Below are 12,189 nucleotides of genomic sequence, written 5' to 3'. Positions count from 1 at the left end.
TGAAAAAATAATCAACATGAGGTATTAAGGAAATACAAATAAAATCCAATGATTTTGTGGTCACTTCTCAACAACTAAAACGTCTATAATAAAAAAGGTATCATCAAGTGCAGGTGAGGATGCAGAGAAACTGGAACCTCACACACGGCTGGTGGGCACAGTCACTTTGGAAGAGTTTGGCAGTTTCTTAGAAAGCTAAGTATACATAACCCATCAATTCCACTCCTCGGCATCTATCCAAAAGAAATGAAAATGTATGTCCACAGACTTACATTCCACTCCTCAGCATCTATCCAAAAGAAATGAAAATGTAGCCGGGCGCGGTGGCTCACGCCTGTAATCCCAGCACTTTGGGAGGCCGAGGCGGGCGGATCACAAGGTCAGGAGATCGAGACCACGGTGAAACCCCGTCTCTACTAAAAATACAAAAAATTAGCCGGGCGCGGTTGTGGGCGCCTGTAGTCCCAGCTACTCGGGAGGCTGAGGCAGGAGAATGGCGTGAACCCGGGAGGCGGAGCTTGCAGTGAGCCGAGATCGCGCCACTGCACTCCAGCCTGGGCGACAGAGCGAGACTCCGTCTCAAAAAAAAAAAAAAAAAAAAAAAAAAAAAAAAAAAAGAAAATGTATGTCCACAGACTTACATGGCACGTTCTTAGCATTACTCGTAATAGCCAAAAACTAGAAACAACTCAAATGTCCATCAACTGGTGAACAGACAAAACGTGGCAATATATATACAACTGACTACTCAGTATCAAAGGAACCAACTTACACGACACAATATGGATGAACCTCAAAACATGCAAAAGGAAAGTGACCAGACACAAAGGACTATGTATTTCAGAATTCCATTTCTATGACATTTCTAGAAAGGATAAACCAGGCCGGGCACGGTGGCTCACGCCTGTAATCCCAGCACTTCGGGAGGCCAAGGCGGGCGGATCACTTGAGGTCAGGAATTTGAGACCAGCCTGGTCAACATGGTAAAACCCTGTCTCTACTAAAAATACAAAAATTAGCCAAGCGTGGTGGCAGGTGCCTGTATTGCCAGCTATTCAGTAGGCTGAGGCAGGAGAATTGCTTGAATCCAGGAGGCCGAGGTTGCAGCGAGCCGAGATCACGTCACTGCACTTCGACCTGGGCGACAGAGCAAAACTCCAGCTCAAGAAAAGGGCAGAGGAGGGTAGGTGAGAGGAACCTATGGAGACAGAAAATGGATCAGTGGTTGCCTGGGGCTTGGAGTGGGAAGAGGCCACAAGTAAACGTCTGAGTTTGAGAGAAATGTTCTAAAACCAGATCACAGTGATGGCTGCACAACTCTGTAAGTTGACTAAAACTCACTGAACTATACATTTAAAATGGATGACTTTTAAGGTATGAAAATTTCTACCTGGCTGGGCACGGTAGCTCACGCCTATAATCTCAGCACTTTGGGAGGCCGAGGGCAGATAACCTGAGGTCAGGAGCTTGAGACCAGCCCGGCCAACATGGCAAAACCCCATCTCTACTGAAAACACAAAAATTAGCCGGGCATCGTGGTGCATGCCTATAGTCCCAGCTACTCAGGAGGCTGAGGCAGGAGAATCACTTGAACCCAACAGGCAGAGGTTGCAGTGAGCCAAGATCACACCACTGCATTCCAACCCGGGCAACAGAGTAAGACTTTGTCCCCCCCAAAAAAAGAAAAAAATTTCTACTTGAGTAAAGGTTTTTTTTTAAAGAGAAAACTATGTATATAACATTACAACTATTAAAATACGTAAAGGAAAAACGAATATTCTGAATTACTAAGATAATTATGTTAGAATGCTACATAATTACAGATTTTCTTACTCTCAAATTCTGAGAAACACACTTGTTACTTTAATAGTGAAAAACAGTAAAATGTCTCTCCAGGAAAAGAACTACTATATTAATTTTATCATTTTCTCAAAACAATTCATTGGTAACTATGCAATAAACAGTAAATATTTCTGTATTATTAATAACTGTAAAAATAAACACTAACCTTCCAGCTAGCAGTACAATGCCAGTCACCACTTTCACTTTTATCCCAGACCTACAAGAAAATAAAAGGCAGATATTTTATACAAAAATTCCTACAAATTGATACGAAAAACTGTAAGACTGAATCGGTGTACAAGCAAAGGGATGAACATATAATTCACAAAAGAATACAACCAGCAAGTAAACATTCATTCATTCAATTAAATATTTATTGGGAGGCCGGGTGCGATGGCTCACGCCTGTAAACCCAGCACTTTGGGAGGCCAAGGCAAACGAAGTCAGGAGTCCGAGACCAGCCTAGACAACGTGGTGAAACCCCCTCTCTACAAAAAATACAAAAATTAGCCAGGCGTGGTGCCCCATGCCTGTAGTCCCAGCTACTAGAGAGACTGAGGCTTGAACCCCGGAGGCGGAGGTTGCAGTGAGCTGAGATCACAACACTGCACTCCAGCCTGGGCAACAGAGCGAGACTCCTGTCTCAAAAAATATATATATAGAGAGAGAACCTTGAATATGTCGAGCACTGGGCCAGGCACTGAGGGATTCAGGAAGCTGAGCTCTAAATAACAGAGATAATTAGTTACAGTCAAATCTCCTTATTCAAAGTAGTTGTTTTCTACAGTGTCGCCTCCACCACAGAAACATTGCTCCCAGGGGAAATACTAGGTTAGGTTCCTGTGAGTCTCTGGTCTACATTTTTGTCAACCAGTCAGTACATGACCTTGTTTAATGTGTGTTTCTGTTTAAAGAGAACTTATTTAATACATATTGTTTATTCATCAATATTGAACTCACTCAACAGCACTATAACTCATGTCTGAAGGAAGCTTCTCTAACGCACGTACTATCGCTTTAACGCACATCGCCTCCTTCTGTATAGGAACCAGACAGCACTTCAGCACTAGGCTTGGAGGCCATTTTAAACAGCGAAATCACCAATAGAAAGAACAAACAATGAAAAAATCATTGCACTAAATAGATCACAAAAAACACCTGCTTACAGTACGAGCCAAAATAGAGTATCGCCTGGTTTCATATCAATGGGAAACGTCTGTCCTGAGACTCAAACTTTTCACCACTCCGCACACATGCACAAATGACTGCAAAAGCAGTGTGACTTTTGGGATACAAGTAAATTTCAGAGTAGACAAATTCAAAAAATACAGAATCTACAAACTATAGGCTCAACTGTACATGTAACAAATGGTAAAGCAAAAATATTGAAACCAGGCATGGTGGTGCACATCTGTAGTCCCAGCTACTCAAGAGGCTGAGGCAGGAGGGATTACTTGAGCCCAGGAGTTTGATCACGCTCGTGAATAGCCACTGCACTCCAGCCTGGGCAACATGGCAAGACTCCATCTCAAGACAAAAAAATTGAACCTTGGCCGGGCGCGGTGGCTCAAGCCTGTAATCCCAGCACTTTGGGAGGCCGAGACGGGCGGATCACGAGGTCAGGAGATCGAGAGACGATCCCGGCTAACACGGTGAAACCCCGTCTCTACTAAAAAATACAAAAAAAATAGCCGGGCGACGTGGCGGCGCCTGTAGTCCCAGCTACTCGGGAGGCTGAGGCAGGAGAATGGCGTAAACTCGGGAGGCGGAGCTTGCAGTGAGCTGAGATCCGGCCACTGCACTCCAGCCTGGGTGACAGAGCAAGACTCCGTCTCAAAAAAAAAAAAAAAAATTGAACCTTATTACCCAGAAAAAATATAGATTACAGTAAGAAGGTGCCCATTTCACCTATTAAAAATGTAACGAGGGCAACAACACTATGAAATCAATACTATCACTGGCAGTATAAAAACGGTATAACCTGAAAAATAGCAATTTGCCAATTCTCTTCACTAGTTTTTAAAATATCCACTAATTTCTCTTCTGGAATTAGCCTAAGAAAATCATTCAAAATACATAAAATGCTAAACTAATGAAAATTTTCAGTACAACACTATTTCTCACAAGACATGTATGTATATACACACACTGTACCATGGCAATTTAAAACGTTAAAGGAAAAACAGAGGAAATCAATAAATATTAACAAACATTAGCAATAAGCCTGTAATTTTTTTACTCTCTAAAAAGAAAAATATATTACTTGTTCATTTAAAAATATATACAAATAAATACATGGCTCCTCCTTTAAAAAAAAAAGTACTCTGGAATAAATGGACATAAGCGGGCTGGGCAAGGTGACTCGCACCTGTAATCCCAGCACTCTGGGAGGCTGAGGTGAGAGGATCACTTGAGCCCAGGGGTTCGAGACTAGCCTGGACAACACAGCAAGACCCTGCCTCTACAAAAACAATCTGTAGGCAGGCGTGGTGGCGTGCATTTGTAGTCTCAGCTACCGGGGAGGCTGAGGTGGGAGGATGGCCTGAACCTGGGATGTTGAGGCTGCAAAAAGCCAAGATCGCACCACTGCACTTCAGTCTAGGTGACAGAGCCAGACCTTGTCTCAAAAAAAAAAAAGGAAAAAGAAAAAAAAATTAAGTGAAATAAACCAAATATAAAAGGGCGAATATTCTATGATTCTATTTATCTGAGGTACCTAGAATATGCAAATTAATAGAAAGTAGTAGAAAAGAGGTTACCAGAGGGTGAGCTGGAGGCAACAGGGTGCTCTCGGGTACAGAGTTTCAGTTTAGGATGATGAAAAGGTTCTGGAGATGAGCAGTGGTGACGCTGCCCAGCAATGTGAATGCTGTGCTCAATGTCACTGAATTCTACACTTTAAAACGGTTAACGTAGTTTATTACAACAAAAATAAACTTGTTTCAAAAAAAGAAACTACATCGTTTAAGAACTGCAACACTACCTATAAAAAGTTTATCTTTGAGAGATCATTGGTATCAAACTCGAATGTGAAAAAGGAAAAACTGTCCTTTAGATTTTCAGTGACTCTGGAGTTGTCGAGAACCAAAATAAGCCGCACTCCAGCTTTCATTCATCCTGCAACACATCTGGGAGGTCCCTAAATCCCATATAGCATCCCCACATTCCTGTAATCTCAGCACTTCGGGAGGACGAGGCGGGCGGATCACGAGGTCAGGAGTTCAAGATCAGCCTGGCCCACATGGTGAAACACCATCTCTACTAAAAAATACAAACAAAAAATTAGCCAGGCGTGGTGCGCGCACCTGTAATCCCAGCTACGTGGGGATGCTGAGGCAGGATAATCGCTTGAACCCGGGAGGCGGAGGTTGCAGTGAGCCGAGATCGTGCCCCTGCAGTCTAGCCTAGGTGACAGTGACTCTGTCTCAAAAAAAAAAAAAAAAAAAGAAATTCTGCTTGTCGGAAGTGTCTACAGACTTTTACAGGAACTTCAAGAAACAAACCCTCCCATTCCTGCGCAGCAAGCAGAGAAGTCATTGGATGTAAACGGTTTGTATTTTTCTTCCTTGGCGTAACAAAGTGAACTTCTGCTCTGAACCCAGGGAGAAAACCATGTGCCCCAGTAAGAGAACACCGGCGGGGCACAGAACTCGACACAGCGCCGGCCAGGCAGAGTCTCCCACCAGGTCCCACTGCAGGTCCTCGAGTGAACAGTGCGGGCAAGACACGCCACGCCCAGGCGGACGGCGGGACGCCCCCGGGTTCCCGCCCCCGGGTTCCCGCCCCCGGGTTCCCGCCCCCGGGTTCCCGCCCCCGGGTTCCCGCCCCCGGGTTCCCGCCCCCGGGTTCCCGCCCCCGGGTTCCCGCCCCCGGGTTCCCGCCCCCGGGTTCCCGCCCCCGGGTTCCCGCCCGCAGCCACCGCAGCGCTGCCCGAGCGAAAGCCCGGCGTCCCCTGCGGGCGGGAGCGCGCACGCGGCACCAGCTGCGCAGGCGCACGGGAGCGCGGCCCGCGAGGCCGCCGTGACCCCACAATACGCGGGCGGGGAGGGCTTCCGCCCCGTCCAGCCAGGGCTCGGCCGCCACCCCACAGCTTCCCGCGGCGTCACTGAAACCCAGACACAGCCGTGTTCCCCGCACCGCCCACCCACTCCCCCTCCTTCCGGGCTCGGCCCCGCCCGCAAGCGCCGCGCGCACCTTCACGCTCTGATCGCTGGAGCAGGTCGCCATCCGCCGCCCGTGGAAGTCGAAAGAGACATCGTGGATGAGATCCTTGTGGTCCGCCGCGATGCTGCGAGCCACAAACATGGCTTCCGTCGGGCCCGCGCCTCCGAAGAGGACAGTGGCGGCGGCAGCGGCGGCGGCGCGCGGCCCGCAGCCTCGCCCGACCTCGCAGCCCGGGAGCGCACGGCGCGTGCTGCCCACGCCCCCGCCCCGCCCCTGCCCATCAAGCCCCGCCCACACCCCCGGTCCCTCAAGCCCCGCCCCACCCACGGGCCCGTCCAGCCCCACACCGTCCCCTGGCCCCTCAAGCCCCGCCCAGGCCCTGGCTCATCATGACTCGCCCCACCCCTCGGTCCCTGAAGCCTCGCCCCGCCCCCTGGCCCGTAAGCCCCGCCTACCCCCCGGGCCGTCATGCCTCGCCCCGCCCTCCCGCCCCCTCAAGCCCCGCCCTGTCCTCGGCGCCGCACGTCCTGCGGGACTGGTGCGGGTGCCTCCGGGCTCTGAGCGTTCGGCGGCGGCGGTTGCTCTGCAAAAGGCGAGTTACCTGTGATGAGAAGCAGTAAGAGGTTATTTGTATACTGTGAAATGAAGAAGGATGAGAAAGTGAAGACTGCTCTCGCGGTCCTCGTTTCCCCCAGACACGTGCGAGGCGCGCGGAGCGGGTGGAGGCGGCGAGCCGTGGGCGTGGTCAGGAGCCGCGCTCCGCAGGGACGGCCGAGGAGCCGGGAGGGCCGGGGAGACGCCTGAGGGCATGACGGGCAGTCCAGGCTCGGCCGCCGAAGAGCGCAGGCTGGACGGGGAGGAGAGGATCGGAAGTACTAGTTTAAATGCGTCAACGTTTTGCCGGCAGACCGGGCCCGGGGGTTCCAGGAGCCACCACGGGGTAGGGAAACAGTAGGAATTACCAGAGCCCGCCGGTAGAAACGTCATCCCGGGGGAAGGAAGCAGCCGGGGAACTGGGCCGCCTGCTCGCCGGGAGGCGGAGTCCTCGGGGAAAGGAGGTGAAGAGGACCAGACCCCCGGGAGGACGCCTGGCTCGGATCACGGATTCCGCCACAACGGAGAGTGGAGGAGCCTCTTCCGAGACGCCAGCGACTCAGGGGGCTTGCTTATAGGAAAAGGCATTCTGGAGGGCGTAGTGGGAAAGTTTAGGATGGAGACGGTGGAAGCTTGCGTCAGGGGAGCGAAAGTACAGAAGAAAAAAAAAACTAAAAATGAGGCTGTAGGAAATCCCTTTGGATTTTGGCCAGGAATGACAAGAATGTGAGGTATGGTAAGATTAGCAGGCTGGAAAGGTTTTTAAATGATTGGTCCCAGCTGTCCCCTGACGGATTGCACAGAAACCTGCAAACAGAAGTGGCGAAATGACCTTTTTCAACCGTAAATAAGATTGTATTGCTACCTTAAGAGGTGTACCCCACCTCTTATGATAACTGATAACAACTATAACTTTTTTGAGGGTCAAAGACACTCATATCCAAAGAAAGTGCTCACTATGAAAGTCCAATCAAAATATATTGATTATTATTAAAATACCAAAACAGTTTAAAAATTCTTTTAATTCAATGTAAATAAACACAGTAAACAGATCAGTGGTTGCCAGAGATTATCAGAGTGGAAGTGAAGCGTTGAATTAGGTGAAACAGTGGATTTTTTTAAATAGACTTTAGTTTTTAGAACACTTTCAGGTTCACAGCAAAATTGAGCAGAAAATAGAGTTCCCACATGTACCCGTACTGCCACACATGCACAGCATCCTCCACTGTCAACGTCCCATACCAAAGTGGTACCTTTGTTATAATCAGTAAACCTACATTGACACGTCATTATCACCCAAAGTTCAGGCCTGGTGGCTAAGTTACCCTGTAATCCAGCACTTTGGGAAACTGAGGCGGACAGATTATCTGAGCTCTGGAGTTCAAGACCAGCCTGGACAACGTGGCGAGACCACTGTCTCTACTAAAAATACAAAATAAAAATACAAAAAAAAAATATCCCCAGGAGTGGTGGTGGAGCTGAGATTGTGCCACAGCACTCCATCCTGGGCAACATTGTCTCAAAAAAAAAAAAAAAAAAAAGGGAGACATTATCTCAAAACACTCTTGGTGTTTTATTCTATGGGTTTTGGCAAATACATAATGACATGAATCCACCGTTATGGTATCACGCGGAATAGTTTGACTGCCCTGAAAATCCTTAGTGCTCCTGTTCATCCCTTTCTTCCGACAACACCTGGCAATCGCTGATCTTTGCACTGACTGCATGGTTTTGACTTTTCCAGAATGGCATATAATGGGAATCTGGGAGTGGCCAGCCTTTTCAGATTGCCTTCCTTCTTTAGAGTAATATGCATTTAAGCTCTCTCCATGTCTTGTCTTGATAGTTCATTTCTTTTTAGTGCTGAATAATATTCCATTGTCAGGCTGTAACAATGTTTATTCATTCACCAACTAACGGGCATCCTGGTTGTTTCTGTGTTTAGGCAATTGTCAGTGAAGCTGCTACAAACATCTGCGTGCAGGTTTTTGTGTGGACATGTTTGCAACTCCTTTGGATGGATACCAAGAAGCATGATTGCTGGATCATATAGTAAGAGTAAGTTTAGTTTTGTTTTTGGGGGTTTTGTTGTGTTTTTTGAGACAGGGTCTCACTCTGTCATGGCAGACAATCATGGCTCACTGCAGCTTTAAATTCCCTGGGTTCAGATGATCCTCCCCCCTCAGCCTCCCGAGTAGCTGGGACTGCAGGCACAGTGCCACTACACCCAGCTAATTTTTCTATTTTTTGTAAAGGTGGGGTTTCACCATGTCGACCAGGCTGGTCTCAAACTCCTGGGCTCAAGCGATCCTCCTGCCTTGGCCTCCCAAAGTGCTTGGATTACAGGCATGAGCCACTGTGCCTGGCCTGGTTTTACAAGAAACTTACAAACTGTCTTCCAAAGTGGTTGTGTCAGCTGGGCCTGGTGGCTAAATTACCCTATAATCCAGCACTTTGGGAGGCCGAGGCGGACAGATTATCTGAGCTCTGGAGTTCAAGACCAGCCTGGGCAATGTGGCGAGACCCCATCTCTACTAAAAATACAAAATAAAAATACAAAAAAATAGCTCCAGGAGTGGTGGTGGAGCTGAGATTGTGCCACAGCACTCCATCCTGGGCAACATTATCTCAAAAAAAAAAAAAAAGGGAGACATTATCTCAAAAAAAAAAAAAAAAAAAAGGAATTTAACACGGGAAACTGGTTACAAATATATCTGAGGGGTTAATTAAGAGCAAAAAGGGAATATGTGAGATTACCCAGGGACTAGTAACTACGGGAAACTCTGGGCTGGAAGTGTGAAAGGGAAAATAGTTTTACCCAGAGCTACCATGATTGACTCTCTGAGGCTGCTGACTTTGGCACCTTTACCACCAACGGGCAGAAAGCCAGGAGCCAATACTCCAGCTTACACTGCAGGCATCCAGCAGAGCAGCAGCCATAGGAGCCCACAAACTCTGAACAGCTGAGGTTCACGGATCCTCTGCTACTACTGCCGGTGCTAGTGCTGAGTGCTGCTGCTACTGCTGCTGTTCAAATCACCTCTGAGCAGGAAGCCAGGCTCACCCATTGCCACCACTGCTCAGCTGTGTGAGCTGCCTCCACGAATTGGATAAAAGGTCTTCTTCCTCCTACATCTGAATCCCCTGTGTCTCTCAATGGCAGAACCCAACTAGAAATAGAGAGCTAATAAGAGTCTGGGAAAGCAAATTTGGAGGTTTCCAGTTCGTATGCTGGAAAGAATGCGATCTACAATGAAGGCTAGGCATGACAGTTCACACCTGTAATCCCAACATTTTGGGAGGCTGAGGCAGGCAGATCACTTAAGGTCAGGAGTTCGAGACCAGCCTGGCCAAGATGGTGAAACCCTGTTTCTACTAAAAATACAAAAATTAGCTGGGTGTGGTGGTGAGCGCCTGTAATCTCAGCTCCTCGAGAGACTGAGGCAGGAGAATCGCTGGAACCCTGGAGGTGGAGGTTGCAGTGAACTGAGATTGTGCCACTGCCCTCCAGCCTGGGCAACAGAGTGAGACTCCATCTCAAAAATATAAATAAATAAATAAATAACCTACAATTAGTTAAGAAGCTTTCACATTTTTTTCCTGCTCTGGGCCAGTTTAAATAGATTCCTATGAAGATTTTGTAGAAGATTCCATGAAAATTTTGTAGATGACATTCACAAAATTTTATCAGCCTGATGCCTTTGGTGATGATAAGTATAGTTAATTTTAACTACCTTTTAAAATTATTTTATTCATGGCCTCTTCAGATTTTTTACCTTTTGTGGAGACAATTTTGATCATTTATATCTTCCTTTAAAAAATCGGCCATTTTGTTCTGGGCATGGTGGCTCATGCCTGTAATCCCAGCACTTTGTGAGGCCAAAGTAGAAGGATTGCTTGAGCTCAGGAATTCAAGACCAGCCTGGGCAACATAGTGAGACCTCATCTCTACAAAAAAAAAAATTAGCCAGGTGTGGTGGCGCACGCCTGTATTTCAGCTACTCAAGAGGCTGAGGCAGGAAGAGGATCACTTGAGCCCAGGAGGCAGAGGTTGCAGTGAGCTGAAATTGTGCCACTGCACTCCAGCCTGGGCAACAGAGTGAGACACTGTCTCAAGTAAATAAATAATCAGTCATTTCACCAAAATATTTAAACTTATAGAGTTATATATGTTAATTTCTTGCAATTTGTAAAGTCTCCATATCTGATGTAAGGCTTTTTTTCTTGTTTCCATTGCTTTTTGTCTTACTATCTTTTTTCTTAACATTTTGCTTTTCAATGAAGTGTAATATAGATTCCAAAATGTACACATATCATAAATGTACAGCTCACTGGATTTTCGCAAACTAAACACATTCATGCAGCCATCACCACCTCGAAAAAGGGAGCATGACTCACACCCTTAAAGCTCTTCTGTGGTCCCTTCTCGTCTTTACACCCCTCCCCAAGCAGTAACTACCGACTTCCTTCCTAACGACATAGGTTGGTGTGATGATTAATTTTATGTGTCACCATGGTTAGGCTATGAAGCCCAGTTCTTCGCTCAATCACTAGTCTAGATGTTGCTGTAAAGGTATTTTGTAGATGTGATTAATATCTGCAATCAGTTGTGTTCCGTGAAAGGGTCATATTAATATATGCAAAGCGACCCCCAACTGCTGAAGGAGCTGAGAAACCGAAGAAAGAGGCAGACAAATCCAGTTTGTCAGTTTTGGGCGATTTATTACAGCATTCTATTTTGGGGAATTTATTAGGGGATTGTATTTATTGACTTACTAGGGGAACTTACAGACAGAAATCTTGGGTCTCGCGGTCTTGGGTGGCTGCGAGACAGGTAGGTCTCCACTCCACAACCCCCCAGACACACAGCTTATATCTTGGGAAAAAAGCATACGTGCTCTGGAAGGAATGGGCAGGTGGCTATGGTGTCAGCCTGTGATTTCTGCAACAGCAAAGGTTGTTTTGGAGGCAACGTACAATAAATAGGTGTTCCTACACAAATAGTAATATATCAACTAGACATTTTGGAAGCGTTCTCAAACTCAGGGTTAGTGGGAGCTTACATGGTAGATTGGCATTTTAAATTGGCCACGGGCGGTGACTCACGCCTATAATCTCAACACTTTGGGAGGCTGACGCAGGCAGATCACCTGAGGTCAGGAGTTAAAGACCAGACTGGCCTACAGGGTGGAACCCCGTCTCTACTAAAAATAAAAAAATTAGGCGGGCGCGGTGGTGGCCACAAGAATCACTTGAACTGGGGAGGCGGACATTGCAGTGAGCTGAGATCACACTACTGCACTCCAGTCTGGGTGACAGAGCAAGGCTCCATCTCAAAAAAAAAATAAAAATAAAAAATGAAAAAGTCACTCTTGTCCCTACAAGTTGCCTTTAAGTAAAGGAGATTAACCTTGATAAGGTAGCTGGGCCTCATCTATCCAATTGAAGGCCTTAAGATAAAAGACTCAGGTTTCCTAAAGAAAAAAAGAATTCTGCCTCAAGTCTGTAACACAGAAATCCTTCCTGAGTTCCTAATCTACCCTACAGGTTAGAGACTCAAGACTGCAACATCATTTCCTAGCCCATATC

General features: G+C 47.1%; 2 protein-coding genes across 20 annotated transcripts in view; one reads left to right on the top strand and one right to left on the bottom strand.

Annotated features, from left to right (window-relative positions):
• Nucleotides 1-6,238, bottom strand: part of SEH1L (SEH1 like nucleoporin) — a 38,924-nt gene extending 32,686 nt beyond the window's left edge. For all 4 annotated transcript variants that reach the window (XM_005587251.3, XM_005587249.3, XM_074022963.1 and 1 more), the window contains exons 1-2: nt 6,037-6,238; nt 2,009-2,059 (exon numbers count right to left, since the gene is read on the bottom strand). In XM_005587251.3, coding sequence (XP_005587308.1) covers nt 2,009-2,059; nt 6,037-6,147 — 162 coding nt within the window. In that variant the 5' untranslated portion in view covers nt 6,148-6,238. The remainder of the gene's footprint in view (nt 1-2,008; nt 2,060-6,036) is intronic.
• The window catches only part of PTPN2 (protein tyrosine phosphatase non-receptor type 2), a 155,048-nt gene continuing 148,891 nt past the window's right edge, over nt 6,033-12,189 (top strand). For 4 of the 16 annotated variants that reach the window (XR_012427356.1, XR_012427357.1, XR_012427355.1 and 1 more), the window contains exons 1-2: nt 6,033-6,598; nt 8,546-8,658. The gene's annotated coding sequence lies outside the window, so the exon portion shown is untranslated. Of the gene's footprint in view, nt 6,623-6,762; nt 6,947-7,165; nt 7,332-8,545; nt 8,659-12,189 lie in introns of those variants that run through there. The other 12 variants (XM_074022978.1, XM_074022974.1, XM_074022966.1 and 9 more) reach the window with 8 other exon arrangements.

This window comes from Macaca fascicularis, chromosome 18, assembly GCF_037993035.2.
Source record: "Macaca fascicularis isolate 582-1 chromosome 18, T2T-MFA8v1.1".
Classification (NCBI taxonomy): Eukaryota; Metazoa; Chordata; class Mammalia; order Primates; family Cercopithecidae; genus Macaca; species Macaca fascicularis.
This window is presented reverse-complemented; position numbering and strand designations above follow the sequence as displayed.